The sequence below is a fragment of the Salmo salar genome, chromosome 24, assembly GCF_965601325.2.
Source record: "Salmo salar chromosome 24, fSalSal1, whole genome shotgun sequence".
Lineage (NCBI taxonomy): Eukaryota > Metazoa > Chordata > Actinopteri > Salmoniformes > Salmonidae > Salmo > Salmo salar.
The window spans coordinates 14434456-14456664 of NC_138314.1; the positions used below are offsets into that span (position 1 = coordinate 14434456).

Sequence of the window (22209 nt, forward strand, 5' to 3'; positions counted from 1 at the left end):
TGCGGTGAAGCCAATACTTTCAGTGTTTCTGTTTTACAATAAAACTGATTCTCTTTTTCTTGTCTCTCCAGTGGAGCTGAAGTTCAACCTGGACCAGTATGTGAACAAGCGTTACCCAGGCCTGGTAAAGATCGTCCGCAACAGTAAGAGGGAGGGCCTGATCCGAGCCAGGATACACGGCTGGAACGCTGCGACAGCCCCGGTCGTAGGCTTCTTTGATGCCCATGTAGAGTTCAACACCGCATGGTAAGAACTGCGCTTCATCTTCGTTCACTCTTCATTCTCCTTTTCCCTCTTGGGGTTCATGTTAGAGTGCAACGGTTGTACTCCTACATAATCATCAATGAAATATGCGGGTCGCTCCTCCCGGTCGTAGGCTTCTTTGATGCCCATGTAGAGTTCAACACCGCATGGTAAGAACTGCGCTTCATCTTCGTTCACTCTTCATTCTCCTTTTCCCTCTTGGGGTTCATGTTAGAGTGCAACGGTTGTACTCCTACATAATCATCAATGAAATATGAGGGTCGCTCCTTTAAGCATTTTGATTAAGCGTCAGCTAAACAGTGCTTACGCTACGAGGAATTATTACTGAGGCAGCACATTCAGGGAATGTGACCTTAATTTTGAAAGAGTTAGAACAGTTAATGAGCTTTTCCTCATCACTCCTGAACTGTGACCAATGGCCAATAGAAAATACACTGTTTGGGTTTCAATGATGGCACGGTACTGTGCTGTGCTGTCCTGTAAGTCGCTGACGTTTTAACGGTGGTGGCAGAATAAAATAATAGAGAACAGCTCAAATGTTGTGTTTGCCACACTGTTCCCACCCTCCTCAGGCCTTAGACTTTAGTCTTATAAGCATGATGGGGGTCTCAACCCAATGTCTGGCTGACAGGCATGCTTACCACCAAACATGTCACTCAAGCGCATTGTAATTGGCACCTAATTTGAGCCTGTCATCCTGTCAGGCTTTTTAAGACTGAGTGTGTGTGGTGTGTTCCTGGGGAAGCTAGGGGAAGCTGTGGGGAAGCTGGGACCGAAGGTTTGGGTAATAAATTGTTTCTCTACCTCCCTGGTTGTAGCTCAGGTACTTCACCTAACAAGATACTGCCATTGCTTCATAACTCAAACATCAGACAGAACAGGAAGAGAAGACAGATGACAAATATTTGCCAAATATATTTACTTATCACTTCAATAAAAGTGTGGTTAAATATCTTGTTCAAGACTGTTGTACGCCATCATTTGTAATGAATAGGGCCTAGAGTTTCCCTGGACCAGGAAAATCTAGGGCCTGGAGTAAGGTCACAAGTGAGGTCACATGGTCATAAAAACTCCTTGTCCCCTCCTCCCTATTTATGGGTAAACGACTATGTGATTCCTACACACATTTGACTATAATAAATCAACATACAGCATTAAAGGTAAAAAGGCTCAAAGCCCTCTGTGAGTTTAGTCTAGTCCTCCTCCGGAGGATCTCATGTACCTTGATCCTGGACCAGGAGGGCTTTTAGTTTACTGTGATCTGATCCGCTATACATTCATCACCGACCGCCGACCTTTCGACTTCTGGGCGGAGGGGAATCTCATGTACCTTGATCCTTCACCAGGAGGGCTTTTAGTCTACTGTGATCTGATCCGCTATACGTTCATCACCGCCGACCTTTCAACTTCTGGGCAGAGGAGAATCTCATGTACCTTGATCCTTGACCAGGAGGGCTTTTAGTCTACTGTGATCTGATCCGCTATACGTTCATCACCGCCGACCTTTCAACTTCTGGGCAGAGGAGAATCTCATGTACCTTGATCCTTGACCAGGAGGGCTTTTAGTCTACTGTGATCTGATCCGCTATACATTCATCACCGCCGACCTTTCAACTTCTGGGTGGAGGAGAATCTCATGTACCTTTATCCTGGACCAGGAGGGCTTTTAGTGGGAACTTAATGGCCACACCAAACCCAGCTGTCTCTGCCAGCCAGCCAGCTACATGGGGGAGTCGGTTGGTTGGTTTCATCAGGAGTTGAGTGAGTGATGATAATTGATTCCCTAGTGGTTCCCTCATCTGTTTCCCCATCTGCTCCTGAAAAAAATTGATGTGCTTTTCCGTCCCCTCACCACCCTTTCACCTCCACAGGAACCACCCTCATTGTTTCTGGTGTTCGCTCTCTTTTTTACATGCAGGGATCAGTCTGAATTTCTTTTGATTTAGTTCACCTGCTGCCTTCGTGACTCACACACACACTTCACGTTTCACTTTTTTTTATAGTGTGGCTTCTTTGTTTGGTACAGCAGCCGTTCATTTGTTTTACATGAGTCTACATTATATTTGTACATCAGCTTATGAAATGTACAACTGTGCCCTTGGATTCGACTTATTCTCTCAAAGAAGCCATAGTATGTAGAAAAAAAGAATGCTATAGATGAAATGAAAAACATCAGGCACTACATCACTCTAGGAAACATGTTTTGGTTACTCCTTGGCATCCGACCGCAAGGCGCTAAAGAGGGTACGGCGTAAGGGCCAGTACATCACTGGAGCCGAGCTCCTCGCCATCCAGGAACGCTATACCAGGCGGTGTCAGAGGAAGGCCCTAAACATTGTCAAAGACTCCAGGCATAAACTGTTCTCTCTGCTACCGCAATGCAAGCGGTACCGATGCACCGAGTCTGGAACCAACAGGACCCTGAACAGCTTCTACCCCCAAGCTAAATAGTTAGTTAAATAGTTAACCAAATAGCTACCCGGACTATCTGCATTGACCTTTTGCACTAACTACTGTTTATTATCTATCCTGTTGCCTAGTCACTTTATTCCTACCTATATGTACATATCTACCTCAATTACCTCATACCCCTGCATATCGACTCGGTACTGGTACCCCGTGTATATAGCCAAGTTATCGTTACTCATTGTGTATTCATTATCACTTTTATTATTACATGTCAATACTTTTCTATTATTTCTCTATTTTCTTTCTCTCTACATTGTTGGGAAGGGCCCGTAAGTAAGCATATCACGTTTAGTGTATACCTGTTGTTTACGAAGCATGTGCCAAATAGAATTTGATTGAAATTGATTTGTGTTGCATACAGCACATTTTTGGCTCTTCAACTGTGAGTGTGCTTCTGTGTTTGCACAGAGCTGAGTATATAGATTTCAGTGTGAATAGCAAAAAAATATGACACGTGTTGAATGTACAGTATGTGGTGTATTGTGCTGCTAGCCCTTATTCAAATACTAGAAGAAACCTTAGATGTGTCCATTCGTTGCAATCACAAGCCCCTCTATTCATCATCATATGAATATGCATTATGGCACATACATAAGTGATAAGTGAGATGGATTGTTCCCCTGCTTTTTGTCATGAGGCATAGTGAATAACCTTGTTAGAGCTAGTAATGCATGCAGGCATCCAGTTTTTTGAGCCAAGTGAACGTGCTGGCACTCTGAAGCCAAGAAACTGTCCAGTTGATATTGTTTACCCTTAGTATAGAATTGATTATACACATACGGAATTCTAGGATAGTTTGATATAATTGCAACATAAATGTACTTTGACACTTTCAATTTCCTTGAACCCATGTTGGTTTATTAAGTATGAATAGTTCACGTTTCAATAGTTTTCACTGTTGGAATGGATGGAACATATTTACATTCATCCATTCCGAGGCGAACGTTCTAATTCCGCTAACCTCCATTTTTCTGTAAATACAATTAATGTGGTGGAAATACGACAGGGTTGTAATGAGCATCCGTGCCTCTTGAACTCTGAGCTCACAGGGGGAGCAGCTTCAGATAAATGTATATTTATTTGGTTTTTGAATTCTGCACTGTTGCAATCAGGTTATTAATGATTCATTATTAGTCCATGCGAGCGGTGTATGTGTGTGGGGGAAGATTAAAGGCTGTGGGTGTTGGGTGTAGGCTGCATGGCTGTAATGAAATGCACAGGTCACAACCCCACACTTTGATGGTGCTGTGATGCTACACCTTGTGATCCCACTGTTTCCCAGGATTCAGATTGAGGTCAGAGAATCGAAAATAGGAAAAATAAGAGTTTCACGTCCTGACCATAGAGAGCTCTTATTTCTATGGTAGAGTAGGTCAGGGTGTGACTGGGGGGGTTTATTTAGTTTATTTATTTGTATGTTGTTTGGTTCTAGTTTCTGTTTTTCTATGTTGGGGTTTTTGGATGATCCCCAATTAGAGGCAGCTGGTCATCGTTGTCTCTAATTGGGGATCATATTTAAGTAGTTGTTTTTCCCACCTGTGTTTGTGGGAGATTATTTTGAGTTAGTGCATGTTGCACCTCTGTCGTCACGGTTTGTTGTTTTGTTTATTGTATGTCTTGCATAGTTTCACATATTAATAAAGATGTGGAACGATACGCACGCTGCGCCTTGGTCTCCTTCCTACCATGAACGTGACAAAGAGTTGCTGTTCCAACCTCTTCCAAGGACCTCTCAATTGGTTTGGATTGTGTGCTTTGCATTCGTTGTTCAGAAAATTGAAATATATTGGATACATTTGTGAACTAAACACTTGATTTCCAAAAAAGGTTTTAACAAAAAGGGTAGATAAGATCTCATAGACCTTATACTGAGTAGTTAATTTTTTCATTGTGCAAAACAGTTTAAAAATCAGACATATTTTGACACTTGTGGTCTCTTCTCAAAGCTTGTATCTCTTTTAGTGGATATAATGAGCTCAATCTGCTTGCTGTGCAAGTGTGCTAAAAGTATTATTTTTCATTTAACAGTACTGAGCTTTAGAAACCCTGTGGCCTTTTTTTCACAGCTAAATTGAAACATGCCTTACCTTTCTTCTTGCTCTGACTGACTGGTCTTGGTTCAGTGTTTATCCGTCTTGAAAGGAGGAAGATGGTGTAACGCTTAAACAGTGAGTGCTTCACAAACCACACACTAGGCAGGCATCCAAAAATACAGAATAGACAGAGATTTATGCTGCTAATACTACAGTATTATCAGCTTTTATCCCCAAGCATATATACCTACCAGGACAACTGAAAATGATCAAAGTAATATCAAGACATAAAAGCTAAAGGTAGATAGTATTGCAAGCTCCTAAGCTCTATAATGATATTGCCAAAACCTTATTCAGTGGACCTGACACTGTAACTTTAAATTCAGTGTGAATAATGATCCCTACAGATGTAGAATCTTAATTTGAGACAGTTTGCTACAGCAGGAAAATACTGTAGTGCTGCAGCAACAGGAAATGTGAATTATTATTTGTATTATAATTAATGCACATTTTTATAGGGGTTGATACATTTTTCGTAACGGAAAATCAAGTCTGAAATTTCAAAGTGGAAATTACAAACTTCAAAAGCATTTTTAAACCTCAAATACATGAAAGGTTTTTAATTTCCTGCATTGCAGGAAAGTTCTCCTGCAACAGGGTGATCAATTTAAGGTCCTACATCTGTACATTTCATTCAGAACAGTCATTTTTACAGGAGTAGTATTGCCTAATATGAATATTTTTGCTACAGATTCATGCATTATCTATCCAAAACAGCCCTGAAGACAACTGTGTGACTGGATAGTCCAAGATCTGTGCACAGTGTGCAGTCTTAATGTGCAAGAACATGGCTGGAGGCGATGAAAGGCTTCTCACATGCAGACACTACACACACACTCTCTCTCTCTCTCTCTCTCTCTCTCTCCTCTCTCTCTCTCTCTCTCTCTCTCTCTCTCTCTCTCTCTCTCTCTCTCTCTCTCTCTCTCTCACACACACACACACACACACACGCTCGCACACACACACACACATTCTCTCTCTCTCACACACACACAAACAAATGTGCATGCACACACAAACAAATGTGCATGCTCACATCTACTGCGCTCATAAAAGCTACAGTAGGTCACAATGAAATCCCCTCGACTTTCTACATGGGCAACTCACATGTTCTGGTGCATTAACCTGTAAACGAATTATAACAGATCCTGTTTTAGGCGCTCAGCACCTGCAGTTCTGTGGCTGCATGGTTGTGAATGAAGCTAGATTCCATTATCTGATAAATCTGTGTTTGAGAAACTTTCCCAATTCAAGATGTGTCACACAGGAATTCCATTAATCTTGAAGAATGGAGCCGTAATCTCAGCGGCCTGCGTTCTGGGCTCTGTGCAGAGGACAAAGGTAGGACAGATAGGGAGAGGAGCCATCCTCAGAAGATGGCATGTAGACTTAAGTATACACAGATTGAAATCAGGGCATTTTTATCCTGCCATATGATGTTGCTCAACCCCAGGCAGGCGTGTTTGCTTAGGTCAGGAAAATAAGTGTTGATCGCTATATTAGACATCTTCCATTGGTTTTGAGTGGGTTAAAAACACGCAGGGCTGTTTATTGTTTTGCAAGTAGACATCAAGTAAACAACTCACAAAATGTTCCATTTATCCAAAACGTCTGTACATGTAAATGTTGAAAAAGGCTTGAGACCAGACCAGGTAGTAATAAAATGAGAGAAGCTCCAGAAAAACAATGAGACCTATTGCGACAATGTATTTGAACAAGATTACATGAGTCATCACTGAGGGAAAAAAACACTACTTGAATATGAAACCAAATTGAATCTGGACCGATGTGGGTGAATAACCGTCACGGAGATGGTGCATATGAAATGATAGGAGAAGAAGAGGTGGGAAATGAAAAACCTCATCAGTTAAACCTGATCCCTCATTGTTTCTGAGGTACCTGGTGAGGTAGCTAGTGTTGAGCACGCTGCTAGCTAGCGCTGGGCTGCTACTGTACTGTCGAGGGACAGGTGAAGATGAATGACTGATGGAGTGTACTGGAGAAGATGGGGGTTCTGAGTTCTCAAGGTTAGAGAATGCATTCAGGATCCACCAAAAGCAAGATCTCAGCATGTAGTAGATACAGTGGGGGAAAAAAGTATTTGATCCCCTGCTGATTTTGTACATTTGCCCACTGGCAAAGAAATGATCAGTCTATAATTTTAATGGTACGTTTATTTGAACAGTGAGAGACAGAATAACAACAAAAATATCGAGAAAAACGTGTAAAAACAACTACGTTAGGGTGTGCTCCTAACCACAGCCTGTTACCTGTATAAAAGACACCTGTCCACAGAAGCAATCAATCAATCAGATTCCAAAGTCTCCACCATGGCCAAGACCAAAGAGCTCTCCAAGGATGTCAGGGACAAGATTGTAGACCTACACAAGGCTGGAATGGGCTACAAGACCATCGCCAATCAGCTTGGTGAGAAGGTGACAACATTTGGTGCGATTATTCGCAAATGGAAGAAACACAAAAGAACTGTCAATATCCCTCGGCCTGGGGCTCCATGCAAGATCTCACCTCGTGGAGTTGCAATGAGCATGAGAACGGTGAGGAATCAGCCCAGAACTACACGGGAGGATCTTGTCAATGATCTCAAGGCAGCTGGGACCATAGTCACCAAGAAAACAATTGGTAACACACTACGCCGTGAAGGACTGAAATCCTGCAGCGCCCGCAAGGTCCCCCTGCTCAAGAATACATATACATGCCCGTCTGAAGTTTGCCAATGAATATCTGAATGATTCAGAGGACAACTGGTGAAAGTGTTGTGGTCAGATGAGACCAAAATGGAGCTCTTTGGCATCAACTCAACTCGCTGTGTTTGGAGAGGGAGGAATGCTGCCTATGACCCCAAGAACACCATCTCCACCGTCAAACATGGAGGTGGAAACATTATGCTTTGGGGGTGTTTTTCTGCTAAGGGGACAGGACAACTTAACCGCATCATTTGACAGGGCCATGTACTGTCAAATCTTGGGTGAGAACCTCCTTCCCTCAGCCAGGGCATTGAAAATGGGTCGTGGATGGGTATTCCAGCATGACAATGACCCAAAACACACGGCCAAGGCAACAAAGGAGTGGCTCAAGAAGAAGCACATTAAGGTCCTGGAGTGGCCTAGCCAGTCTCCAGACCTTAATCCCATAGAAAATCTGTCAGCCTCAAAACCTTAATGACTTGGAGAAGATCTGCAAAGAGGAGTGGGACAAAATCCCTCCTGAGATGTGTGCAAACTTGGTGGCCAACTATAAGAAACGTCTGATCTCTGTGATTGCCAACAAGGGTTTTGCCACCAAGTACTAAGTCATGTTTTGCAGAGGGGTCAAATAATAATTTTCCTCATTAAAATGCAAATCAATTTATAACATTTTAGACATGCGTTTTTCTGGATTTTTTTGTTGTTATTCTGTCTCTCACTGTTCATATAAACCTACTATTAAAATTATAGACTGATCATTTCTTTGTAACTGGGCAAACGTACAAAATCAGCAGGGGATCAAATACTTTTTTCCCCCACTGTATACTCTATTCATCCTTGCCTATCCATGTTAGGCCCTTGGCAATATGACGCTTACAGAAGGTTGTTGAGGGAAGTAAAACTTTGCCTTCTCATTCTAAGTAGAATTAACTATATATAATATTTATTTGCTGGCTGAGAAATTAGGGCTATACAAACATCCTAGCGTTTAATGAATCTAAATACAGTCGTTTTCAATTCAAGTGTTCAGTGACAATAATTTAGCGGTGCAATATTTTTTAGCACCTTTCAATTATTACGTTTTATTACTTCATCATTCAAGTTTGACTGTTCAAAGCACATACGGTAAATCATGTTTGTCAGAAAATGTAGCTCATTAACACATTTCTTTACCTGGACAATGACCAACTTTCTAACAGCAGATGGGGAAGTCGACCCCTCTCCCACGCGTACTTTTATCCTTTCCATTACACCTTAAAGTAAGTAGAGGCCCAGGTCTCTCATATGCCAATCTTTCCGAATGAGATGGGAAGGTTTTTACAATCACGCCGCTCTCATTAAATGATTGCTTTTACTTAGTAGTGCATCTGTCAGTCATTTTTACCGGAAACCCACTTATAGCTCCATTTGGATCCATTCCCCTGCACTCTTTCCACTACCCTGATGTGATAAAGAATACTTCTGCTTTTGGAAGATAAATGGGTTTGGCTTTTAAAGAAATAGAGAGAAAGGGGAGGGAGAGAGAGAGAGAGAGAGAAGGGGATAGAGAGAGAGTTTAAGAAAATATGCTGAGAGCGATAGAGGATGAGAATGGAGGGAGATGAGGGAGAGGGTATTCTAAAGAGTTACGGTAATTATGGATCATAATTGCAGCCTGTCAGATTGAAAATTGTGCGAAATGCAGCTTCTAGGTATGAGTAGTTGCTCTAAAGCTGTACTGAAGCAAACCTAACATTAGACAGATGATCAAAGTACATGTATAGCCAGGGCTAACAGTATGGCAAATGAATTGACAGAGACCCTTATTCCCCTTCCATCTACCCAAAGGTATCAGCATGCATGCCATAGGCCAAGGGAGAAGGAAATGAAGGGAACAAACACATAACTCTGTAGCCAGCCACTTCAATGACACCAAGGGTGCTGCACACAGTCTGATGTACTCTGACACCGAACGTGCCAAGCAAAACACCCTCGAGTAAGCCACTGTTGAAGACTTTGGCAGGCTTTTAGAAAAAGGCTTTTATTGAGAATCCCTGGCAACCCTGTACATGAGAAATAAAGATCTCGAGGGAGCCAACACTGCTTTTTTTTATTGCTGGCCATATGTATTACATTTATTTATCTGCAGTGTTTTAAAGGGATGTTGATGGATGATTGTTTGATGGTTGTGACAGTGTCACAGTACAATAGCTCAACCCTGATGTCTCTCTTCTCTTATCAAAGGGCGGAGCCTATCCTGACCAGAGTGAAGGAGGACCATACCCGGATCATCCTCCCGGCCATCGACAACATCAAGTTCAACACGTTCGAGGTGCAGCAGTACGCCAACGCGGCCCACGGCTACAACTGGGGCCTGTGGTGCATGTACATTATCCCCCCTCAGGAGTGGCTGGACAAGGGCGACGAGACAGCCCCCATCAGGTAACACACCTCACCATAGTTGAGCACCCCCTCCATTTTGACGAGGAAACCTTGATATTGGGTCATTAGTGTACTTTCATACAGTGAGCACTGTACATGACTTTAGACTACAGTGTTCATTGGTGCTGTATAGTATGGAATAAATGTTGTCACTGTAATCATAGAGTTGATTATTATTACAGTAAATATTCACCTAGGAGCCTCAAGTAAATCATGTTTTATGTATTTTTTTATATGTTCAGCATTATTATTATGTCATATTTCCTAAATTACACAGAAATAGTCATATATTTCTCCGGACATGTGTTTGGCTGGGGCAAGGTCATGGCAACACACACAAATCAGGTCATAAAATAGTTGTAATTAATTATTCATGTAGACCCTAATGCTGTGTCTGAAGACTGGAGGTGACTGCTGAGCCATGTGCTATGGGCCATTTGTCTTCTGGTTGAGACATTAAAACATAATTTAGCTTATGATTATAATTTAACACAATGTCAGAAGCCAACCAACAGAGACAGAAGAGACAATATGAGACTTCTCCTCTGAGGAAAATTTCAACCAGACTGTTCTGACATCATGGCTATGCCACTTTGCTGATCACTATTTGAATGACAACCGAACCATGCTTTGCCAGTTAGAGACAGAAATGTTAAGCGCTGGAAATAATGTTTAAGCAGGACTCTGTTAAGTGGTGTTACTGTTGCCCCTGAGATAGATTAAATGGACATACAGGAGAACAAGCATGAAAAACTCAACTTTTCTTAATAAATATTGTAAGAGGATTCATTTTCATATGGACTACAGTAACCTAATTGTTTCTGTTGTAGAAATTTTTGTCAAAAACAGCAGTGGAATGACTGCAAACATTGCAGGTGCTATTTGCAGTCCTGTTATTGACACTCCACGCCTCAAGAGGTGTGTTGGCTGTGTTGATCCCTATTGGAAATCATTCCTGTACTTGTTTCCTAAATCTCTCTGCCCATCAACAATACATGGAGTGTAGGCCAATGGCTATTCAGAGCTGAGGTGTTTGGGCATCCAAGAATATATCCACAACAGTGCCTTCAGAAAGTATTCATACTCCTTGACTTATTCCACATGTTGTTGTGTTACAGCCTCAATTCAAAATGAATTCAATCGTTTTTTTTCTTCTCACCCATTTACTCACAATACTCCATAATGACAAAGTGAAAACATGTTTTTAGAAATGTTTGGAAATGCATCGAAAATGAAATACAGAAATATAATTTACATACAGTAAGTATTCACACCCCTGAGGCAATACATGTTAGAATCACCTCTGGCAACGATTACAGCTGTGAGTTTTTCTGGGTACGTCTCTAAGAGCTTTGTACAGCTTGATTGTGCAATATTTGCAAAATATTCTTTTTAAAGCTTTGTCAAGTTGGTTTTGATCATTGCTAGACAGCCCTTTTTTAAGTATTGCCAATTTAGGTCAAAACTGTAACAAGACCAATCAAAATATGAGCTAACGTAGGCTAACGAGGTTGTAAGTAACAAGAAAATGTCCCAAGTCTGTAACTGTTTTAAAGTCACCATTGGTGAAATTCCTGAGCGAATTCCTTCCTCTCCGTCAACACCTGTATCTTTGTAGTGACTGGGTGTATTGATACACCATCCAAAGTGTAATGAATAACTTTATCATGCTCAAAGGGATATTAAATGTTTTTTTTATTTTTTTATTTTTACCCATCTACCAATAGGTGCCGTTATTTGTGAGGCGTTGGAAAACCTCCCTGGACTTTGTGGTTGAATCTGTGTTTGACATTCACTGCTTGACTGAGGGACCTTACAGATAATTGTATGTGTGGGGTACAGAGATGAGGTAGTCATTCAAAAATCATGATAAACACTATTATTGGACACAAAGAGTCCGTGCAACGTATTATGTGACTATGGACATTTTTACTCCAGAAATTATTTATGCTTGCCATAACGAAGGGGTTGAATACTTATTAACTCAAGACATTTCAGCTTTTCATGTTTTATTAATTAGTTACACGTTCTTAAAACATAATCCCTCTTTGACATTATGGGGTATTGTGTGTAGGCCAGTAACAATACATCTCAATGTAATCCATTTTAAATTCAGGCTGTAACACAACAAAATGTGGAAAAAGTAAAGGGGTGTGACTACTTTCTGAAGGCACTGTAATAGCAAAAACGTTGCTTTTATAAACTTTGACTGACTGCAAAACATTTAGAGCAGTGATTGCGCAGATGTTGGTTTGTGTGTGTGTGTGTGTGTGTGTGTGTGTGTGTGTGTGTGTGTGTGTGTGTGTGTGTGTGTGTGTGTGTGTGTGTGTGTGTGTGTGTCTTTCTTCCTTACCCCACATAATCATTTCATAAAGCACACTCCATGCAGATTATTTTGGGAAGACAAAACTACTGCAATTATAGTCTAAACACGACTATATGCAAATAAATATAAACATGCACAGCATCCTTGATATCCTTAAACAACCTCCTTTTGAATATTAACACAGTGTCAATTAATCATTATAGAGTTCCCTCTTCATCCTTCCTCTCTAATAACCTCCTCCCGATAACATACAGTAGGGCCAGTCGTACAGAATTGCACTCTCCACTGTGCATGTTAATGTATGACGTACTAGGCTCCATGCTGCAGTAGACTACAGCTACCCACTGATCAGATTGAAAATAAGCTTTTTGACTCTGTCATCGCACATCATGGACTGCTATATTTTTATATTACATTTTTATGAGGTCTATGTCATAGAGGACTAAATGCAATGGCTAAAGCCAGTAAAAGCAAGCCTAGGGTGACAGTGGCCCGGAAATAAAAACAACTTTAGAGACCTAGAGACAGCAGGCTGGAGTGGAGAGGAAAGCAGCCCATCCTATCCTCCTCAGGTGGCTCTCTCATGGAGGTTTGTGTGTGTGTCTGACAGTCTATATTTACTAGAGGACCTTGTCCCCATCATAGCTTCCCTCTCATACATCCCTAAAGCAATGTTCCTTTTTTTTAACCTTTATTTAACTAGGCACGTCAGTTAAGAACAAAATCTTATTTTCAATGACAGCCTAGGAACAGAGGGTTAACTGCCTTGTCAGAACAACAGATTTTTACCTTGTCAGCTTGGGGATTCGATCTTGCATTCTTTCGGTTACTAGTCCAACACTCTGACCACTAGTCTACCTGCCACCCCTCTTCCTTGAAGAGCTTTATAGACCCAGTTCTATTGTATTATGGAGATGTCTCTGGAAGTTGGTCCTCTTGATGTTTTAGCACAGACACTTATGGAAAAATGCATATCTAAAGATATACCAAATGCTGAGCCTGTGGTATTTTCACAGAATGTCTGGGTGCACTTGTACCCCACATGTAGATGTACAATTAAGAGAGAAGAATGGTGTTCTCCGTTTTGTAAAATGCATTGTTACTCAGGGGTTTTCCCAGGTTAATCATGCATAGATTATTGTGTTAAATTAAATCAAATCAAGTAAATAGTGTATCGGCCTGCAGTGTAGCCCAGGGTGCAAACAGCCTGGTGTGCAGTGATTATTAACATTATTATGAATCCTGTTTTTTTTAGTAAAGGGTCTACTCAACAGAGTGCACTGTGGGTGTACTAAAGGTTAGTCACTGAGGCTGATCAAGACAGTGACAGGGGAATGAACACTGTTTTTAAAAGCCTCTCTCCATCTCTGTCTTTTCATCTAGGACACCAGCTATGATCGGCTGCTCCTTTGTGGTGGACAGAGAATACTTTGGCCAGATCGGCCTCCTCGATCCTGGCATGGAAGTCTATGGAGGCGAGAACATTGAGCTTGGCATGCGCGTGAGTACAACACTGATTCATTCTGCTTATTGAATACATCCACATTATTTTGATAGACTCAAATGGACACATTTATTTTTGAGAAGTTACAACATGAAGGTACAAAATCATAATCACACAAAAAAGTTGTTAAAAGTGCCATTGGAAGTTGAGGTTGTTAATAAGCCTATTCAGTTAAAGCGAGTGGGATTGGAAAGGAAAGACTAGTGCGCTGAAACATAATACCAGTAATTACAAATCCAATATTAGGTACAGCACCGGCTCACTTGGAAAGTCCTGTTGAAATGATTTATTATGCTTATATTCCCTTCTTTGGAATGGCTCACGATTAAGTTTCCTTATGTTTTGTAAAATAAGGGTAGTAGCTTAAGATACAATACCCAAAGGCGTCAACTGAGAGATGTCAGAAATATGTTTCTCAGACGGGAGGGAAAATCCTTAATGCAAATATTTCAGTCAACCCTATAGCTTTAAAGCTCTATACTGAAAATGTAAATCTCTTTTCAGCTGCTTTGAGTTGAATTTAACGCTTCATGTGAGCGGAGGCTTGGTTGAAGAATTGGTCGCGTTTAAATTCAGAAAATGTTTCTCCTCAGCCAAGTGGAACCACTCTGAATCTAAACTCACTCTGGGCTTATTGGAATGAGACGTGCTTGAAAAAGTATCCTTCATTAATGTCATCACATCCAGTTTAAAATCTTCAGATTGCTTGAACGGTGCTTCAGAAGGGTTTCTGCAGCCTTTGAAAATGCACTTCAGAGGCAAGAGGATAGATCTTGGTTGGTTTATTGATAACTCAACCCCTCTGAGGAACCTGGACGGAATATTATAGTAGCTGATGACCGTCTCAAAGTCCTCATCATTCTAAATGGACTAGCATGACATTCTCATCAATAGAAAGGTTTCCCCGCTGAATAGTAAGAGACATTCAGACAACAAGTAAATGTTTGTTTCAGGTTTGTTACCAGTGAACAGTCACATTCTTCATTGAGCCTAATAGTAATTTCAATGTTCAGTATGCCACCCCAGAATTTCAGTCTTCAAGGTTAAACTCTGTTTTGTTATTCACCGGACCTGCCTTTATGCAGCAAACCATGCCACTGAGTGGTCGGTTCGAAAGGTAGGAGATTGATTCAGATACGGCCACTAAATAGAGTGTTATAAGAAACCCACTGGAGTGTGTGTTTTATACTGATGTACTCCACTTTGTCATTCTGCTCCATTGAATGACTTGCATCAGGTCTGACATTTGCACAATGCTTACATAAAGTAATTGCACTCTCCTTGATTCATGCAATAATAACACCAATGTCACAAATGTCATAACATAACAGTCTCTCTTTGTCTTTCACCATAATGCCTATGCAAATACTAGCACCCTTTCTTCTCTAGTTCTGTCATTGTGAGGAAAATGAAATGAATATACCTGTATAAGAATGGCTGAATAACAAATCAACTTTGATTCACCGCAACACTGTATTGTACAGCCTCTAATGGAATGGAGATTGGCTTCTCTTTTGCATAGAGCAATTATGTCTCTGAGGCCATCCCATTGACAGACAGAGAGAGAGAGACAGAGAGACAGAGAGAGAGAGAGAGAGAGAGAAGATGCTGGGTTCACAGGCCACAGTGGTCTTCGGTGTGGTAGTGGAGATCTTGGGGTAAGCAGTAACTGAATAAAACAGTCATTGGAGGGAATCAAGATCAGAAGTGTATGAGCTTATTGAATTTTGTCAATATACGGTATCAGTGGCGGTCAGTGATGTTTAAGATGAGGGAGGACAATTTGGTTTTTGATGAGCTTGGCCTTACTTCTATTACAGCATATTGGATGACTGTCATTCATATTCCATTCACCCAGTTCAATGTAACATCGATAGGTTTAGGCTACTACATGATACTATAATTTTCCATATACCCTTCATGAGGGTGCTACGACCTAGCCTATGAATGAAAGTTGTATACAGAACTAAAATATATACAGTACCAGTCAAAAGTTTGGACACACCAGTGAAGAGGAGTGGGACAACATTTCCACAATCAACAGCCTGATCAACTTTATACGAAGGAGATGTGTCTTGCTGCATGAGGCAAAGGGTGGTCACACCAGATACTGACTGGGTTTTTTTTATCCACGCCCTTATCTTTTTTTTAGGTATCTGTGACCAACAGAGGCATATCGGTATTCTCAGTCATGTGAAATCCATAGATTATGGCCTAATGAATTTATTTTAATTGACTGATTTCCTTATATGAACTGTAACTCAGTAAAATCTTTTAAATTATTGCATGTTGCGTTAGATTTTTGTTCAGTATAGATGCACAGGTCAAGAGAAAAATGTGAGTAATCAAGGGGCAACTGATTCATTTAATAACACGCAACACCTGTTGAATATGATGGGTGTCAGTAAATTGTTGCCAGCCGCACAGTTACAGTCAATGCACTAGATAACATGAAAGCAGCCTAACCAGCTCTGCTAGGGTGAATAAAATGGGCAGAGTGAGGTGTTCTCTCATTAGTAAGCTAGCCAACTTCAGTCAGTTAGCTTGGGTGCTTGACTGCTGTTGTGAGGTCAGAACGCTAGCTCGGATCAAACCTACTCTTTGGCTAGAGCGTCCAGTGTGTGTTCTAAATGCTCCGGGAGCGAAACACTCTGAATTTTACAAACGGACAATCTGACAACGCTCTGGATTTACGAACGCCCAAGAGCGCACTCTGAGCAGACTCTGGCATTCCAGAGTGAATTTACAAACACAGCCAAGGCGACAGACAGTGACGGGACTGACTGATGGACTGGCGAGCACAGGTGTGGAGGACAGAGGCCCAAGTGGTGGAGTAGCACGTACAGGAGTGGAAGATAGGGGACTGACTGATGCAGCTGTGGACTGGATGCTGGTAGAGGGGGTGGGAATAGGACGAAAGGTGCCAAGAGGCAGGGCTGCTTCTAGCACTGGAACTGTCAGGTCCTGAAATTCCACAAGCTCCACAAAGCCCTCATCATCCTCCCCTTGGACATCAGGATCACCTGTCTCCAGTTCCTCAATGGCAGCCTCGTAATCCTGCAGCACCAAACCAGTCTGATTGAAGAGGTACCCCAAACATATTTCCTCCATAAAGGAAAACAATATGAGAATACATCAGACTGAGAATGGAATTATTCTATAATAACATTTCACAAAGAGAAATGTGTTGCTGTTTTTATTAAATATAAAAGCTGCATCTATTACATAAAAATCATATTGCCATTACCAGTGTATTTGCGTGGAACAGTGTAAGGAACCATAATCTTTCCAAGCATCTCCTCCCCGAGGGTGTTGGCAGCATGACGAAGGATAACACAGTAGGAGTGTGGCTCCTTCCTGTCACTTGTAGCTGCAACAGCATGGTCCTGACTCCACCGTGCCAATCCATCAACCAGGTACATCTGATAAAAGGTATCACTGGCTAGGGTACCTGAAATATAAATTCATAAGGTTGGTACATTCGAATACAACCACCAGTTCAAACAGAGACAACAGTAATTCTACATTAGAAGTGAATTGTTTTGATTGTGTTTTTACCTGGGAGGAATCAGTTCAGGTGAAGCATTCTAGTGATGTGGAACTTCTGGCACATCTGTATGTGGGCAGGGGAAGTCCTCCCTTGATGCTGATGCCAGTCTGGATATACAACTGGGCACCCTCTGGGTCTTGCAGGCAGGCCACATGCTTGATCTGTGTCCTCCATCCTGCAGGAGTTAATCAGAGGCACACCCAAGGAGTCACGCCCCTTCTCACCATCAAAGCCATTGATGAGCTCAGTGATCAGAGCTTGGGTCTCCTCTGTGCCACGTGTGGTTCTTCGGCAGTGCAGGGCCAGCTCACTCCAAGTGATGTTACGCATGACATCAGCATCTAATGGACCCATGAGCTTTGCCTCCAGCTCTTTTCGTTTTGCATCCTTCAGTGCTTTTAGGTCATACTGGTCGTACTGGAAAATGCACTGGCTGAGACGATTCATGAATGTTGCATACAGCTGGTGGGAGTCGGTGTTGTAACCAACTGCCATGCGCCTCATGAAGTGCCACATGTCCAGCTTAATCTTCAGCTGTGGCCAGGCAGCGAACATCTTCTGAATGTGGCTTGCTCCGCAACAGTCCCTGTCCACATACAGGACGGAAGGTGTTGTGACTCCAGCATCCGCATACATTTTAATGAGGCCATCGACCATAGGGCCCAGTCCTTTTGCCCTCACTGGCTGTGAGCACGGACATGAGGGCTTGTCCATGCTCATTTCCCACATTAGTGACCCACACAGCAGTTTTGGCACTGTGGCTTGCCAGCTTCTTTACCACCTTCTTGGTTGAGTCGATCTTGAGGACCGTGCCAAACTGGGAGGTAATGCTGGCCTTGACCTCATCCAGTCGGTGCAGGACCTCCTGGGCGTATACCTGCATTAGCCAGCGGTACTTGGGCACAGATGTCATGTCGGGAGGGGGAGGAGGGGAGGGGGGGGGGGGGGGGCTTGCAGTCAGTCAGGTAAGGGATAGTCCTCTGCAGCCAGGACTGCATTGTTCCTCCACCTTCTTTTGTATATGGCTGCTGCTGTTCCCCAGACCTCTGTCTCATCAGATGAACTACCTTGATGTCACAGATGAGTTTAGCTGTCAAAATGCAGGGAAACTGGATGCTGTGGCTTATTTCCAGCTGGGAAAGGATGTTGTGGTTCCAACTGATGACCTTCCTACTGCACTTGGGACATTAAAGTTATTCTGCTGCCAGATAGTAAGATCCGTCCACATCCACAACCTGCCTGATCTTCTGGTGGAGTCCTGATGAGGTCAACTCCCCCCTCTCACAGTCAGAATGTGGGCAATACAGCTTCACCTGCCAGACCTTCCTGGGCATCCAGAGCAGCAGAGGATGGGCAAAGTACCTCTCCATCACCGGTGCTGAGCTGCAGATGAAGGGTGGTGGAGGGGGGTCCCACCACATTTTGTCAACCCTGTCAAAGTCCATCTCTGGAATCCCATTGCCCGACCACCTGAACAATGCCTTGGACACCCACTTATGGTCCACATCAGGCAAAGTGCGTTGCCAATCCTTGGGAAGGCATACTACGTCGCTCCCTGAAATCAAAAGACAACAACATCCCAACACAATAAATAATGTTTTGATGATAAATTCCCCAAGGACAGGTCCTCATATCACATGAGACATACTGTGTAGGCCTGGTACATCATTTAAAATGTAAGTCATCACTATAAATACACCACACAAATACGTAGAATGAGCCTTAAAGAGGCTGAGCAGTCAGTACTATATGTAATAACTTGATACTTGTAACTCCATTGGTCGCGGCACGTCTGACTCCTGTGACTCAAGCTGCTCTGCTGCCATAAGGAGCTCACCATCATCAGGCTCAGAGGCTGGAAGGGCTGAAAAGTAGAACTATTCAATAAATTAGATCAATAGATTAAACAACATTGTTTTACTTATCTATTATCTCTATAAACTAAAATAAACATCATTATGATATCATTTATATTAACATAATATAGAGCTTACTAGGCTGAACCTTCCGAGGAGACATGAGCTTCCTTATTGTGCTGTGGAGATTCTGGGAGGGGCGTAATTTTCCAACCAGCAATGACCTGAGTGAGGATGTTGAGGACCTCTGGTAACCAGTGGTCATCTGGTCTTTGAATGGCTGGGTGGTGGCGGATGGCTGGGTGGTGGACTTAATCCTGATAGCCTCCCGGCCCTCAGGGAAGAGCTCCATGTATTCCTTGAAAGCCATCTTATTAGCAGCATGGTTTTTGAAATCACTCCTCGCTGGCTGAGAGGCAGATTCTTTCTGCATCGATGCCACCAAATACCCAGCCCAGCACATTTTCAACCACCCACTTGAAAGACTGCTCCTTATAAAGGCCAAACTGCATCTCATGCTGACCCAGCAAAGGTGCCCTGCTTGTTGGGTTGCCACCTCTGAGCAGTACAGCCCTCCTGGCTGATTCCACCACTTTGTCTGGAGACACAGCCTTGCTCCACACGCTTTTTGTAGTTTTTGTCCTGTAAATCCTGGAATCCTTACTGTCCGTTAAGACATGGCTTCCATTTGGCAGTTTTCTGAACCCGGCTCCATGTCTGCTGTGAAAATAAAGGGGAAAGTTTGTATTTAATAAGCATAAATGATATACATTTTAATCACAGTGAGCAGACCAGGTTAATAGATGGAACAATAAAATGAAGTATATAAACTCTAGCTACTTGCTGAAGGACATTTCTACCACAAACAGACACACCAGCATAAGCAAGAGCATAGGATATCGCTCGTGCCTTTTGATTCATAATTAACATGATGACCCTAGCCTATTTGATATGAAGACAGTGTCTGCCCTATAGTTATGTCTAGTCCAATTAGCTAAATTAATTAAAAGAGAAAAGGGAGAGGGTTTGATGATGCTTTGTTGTGTGACAAAAACACAACTATTAGCTATAAAATCACACTTTGTTTGGATAGCTAGTTACGGTAATAAGCAAATAATACCTCCAGTTTGGAAATAGTGGGGTTAACAGACTATTTTGAGGGTGGGTATAATTTGTGGAACGTTCCAACAGGAATCTGTTCCAAAAACGTCGTAAAGTACAATGTTGCCAACAAACAACGCATACAAGTAGCACGATCAATTAATCTAGCTAACTAGCTGCCGAATAGGCATCGAGTCACCACGTAGCTTATTCTTAATGCTTGTCCATAGGCTACCAGAGTGAGGACAGACATTTTACGGAATAAACGTGGTAAGTTAACTTAATGAAATACCCCACTCCCTACCCGGTATCTTATTCGGCCGCTATACAACTTCGTATGCGTTGTTTGTTGACAACCTTGTTATTTACATATTCCTGTTGGAACGTTCCACAAATTATACCCACCTCTATTTTGATGGTCAGAGTCATCGGACGTTAAGCTAGCTAACGTTACTTTACTTCGATAACCTGTGTCAGTGTCAAAACACCAGTTTACTAACGCGTTAGATAGCGTTACTGTAGCTACACTGTAAATCGTGCTAACATATTACTGAAGCCTAATACACTGATCTTACCTGCTAGATATTCCGATCGATTATGATGATGATTAATAAAAACAGCAAACAACAATAAATTGTAGCTAACGTTACTTCAAAAAAGAAAGATAACTCGCCAAAATTACCTGAGAGGAAATATATCTTTCCATGGTCCTCTTCTAGCGTTTAAAGTTCCCGCCATAGCTAACGTTACTTCAGAAAAGAAAGATAACTCCCGAACAAAATTACCTGATAGGAAATGTACTTTTCCATGGTCCTCTTCTAGAGTTTAAAGGTCCTGCCATAGCTATAACCTCATTGGTTAATTATTGGTTACTTCTTGGTTGCACTGGTGTCTCGGATTGGTTGGCGAGTGCAATTCTTGGTTACTTCTTGGTTGCAGACGGCGATATGAGTGGTTGTCGCAACCAGAAATTTCCTCGACTCACGGTTGTGCGCCAAGCGTATCTAGGGTGTACTCGTTAGTCCAACAGTTGCAAACGTGAGTTTCTTTTGGACAAATGCCGGCATGTTTATCCCCGTTTCGTTCCGTTAGCTACCATTTAAGAAACGTTTTTAAACATTATCGGCGGAATGAATACACCACTGATCACACTAAAACACAATGCACTTTCATAGCGGTCACATAACATACAAATGTGTTTGTTGTGTAATTCCTTCTCGCATCTATGCGCTCTCCTCCTTTCACCTTTTCCCTTCCCTTGGGGATTTCAGTGCACAACACATCAGCTGTCTGTGACTATGCGAAAAAAAAACTTTCCAAGCCAACAGCTACACACAGCCTACAACGTTGTCACCATATTAGCTGACATTAGTAACGTCATGGTCAACATAGCTACTAGAACTAATGCGTTAGTAACCCGTTACAGTATACAGTTAAGCAAGCAGTTTAGCAGTTACACCGTGGGCCTCGGTGGCAATATATATATAAAAAATAAAAAATTGACCTTGACTTGAAAGAGTTCCAGTGTTGGATAGCCATAGCCAGCAGGGTTGGGGAGTAATGGATTACATGTAATTCGTTACATGTTAGGGATGACATTTTTTTTTGTTTAACTGTAATCATGTTACAGCAAAAATATTGTAATCAGATTACAGATACTTTTGAAAAGGTAGATGATTACTTCGAGGAAAACTTTTTAATTCAGAAGTTTGTTATTGTTTCATCTATGGACTTAAAGAGCTGCATATTATCAAGACATCAAAGTGTCACTAACGAAAAGTTGAACAATAGGCCTATAGCAAATGCAGCATATGGCAATCATTTTTCACATGTAAATATCACTTTTCAGTAGCGCTCAGTGCATGCCATTCCATGAGCACAGCATTTATTTTTCAACTCGAATCAATGAGCCCAATCAGT

General features: G+C 42.0%; 1 protein-coding gene and 1 long non-coding RNA gene across 5 annotated transcripts in view; one reads left to right on the forward strand and one right to left on the reverse strand.

Annotated features, from left to right (window-relative positions):
- LOC106585080 (polypeptide N-acetylgalactosaminyltransferase 9) overlaps positions 1-22209 on the forward strand; it is a 91808-nt gene that overhangs the window by 29386 nt on the left and 40213 nt on the right. For 2 of the 3 annotated variants that reach the window (XM_014170867.3, XM_082968511.1), the window contains 3 exons: positions 72-246; positions 9755-9952; positions 13662-13779. In XM_014170867.3, the coding sequence (XP_014026342.1) occupies positions 72-246; positions 9755-9952; positions 13662-13779 (491 nt within the window). Of the gene's footprint in view, positions 1-71; positions 247-371; positions 414-9754; positions 9953-13661; positions 13780-22209 lie in introns of those variants that run through there. The other variant, XM_014170868.3, reaches the window with a different exon arrangement.
- On the reverse strand, positions 14550-21643 carry LOC106585082 (uncharacterized). Of its 2 annotated transcripts, none has more exons than XR_014382504.1 (5): positions 20972-21643; positions 19327-19908; positions 17341-19209; positions 17030-17233; positions 14550-16857 (listed from the first exon to the last, which is right to left on the reverse strand). It is a non-coding gene; the product is annotated as an uncharacterized LOC106585082 (long non-coding RNA). The 2 variants fall into 2 exon arrangements; XR_001323905.3 differs by having other exon boundaries at positions 17341-19196; positions 20972-21641.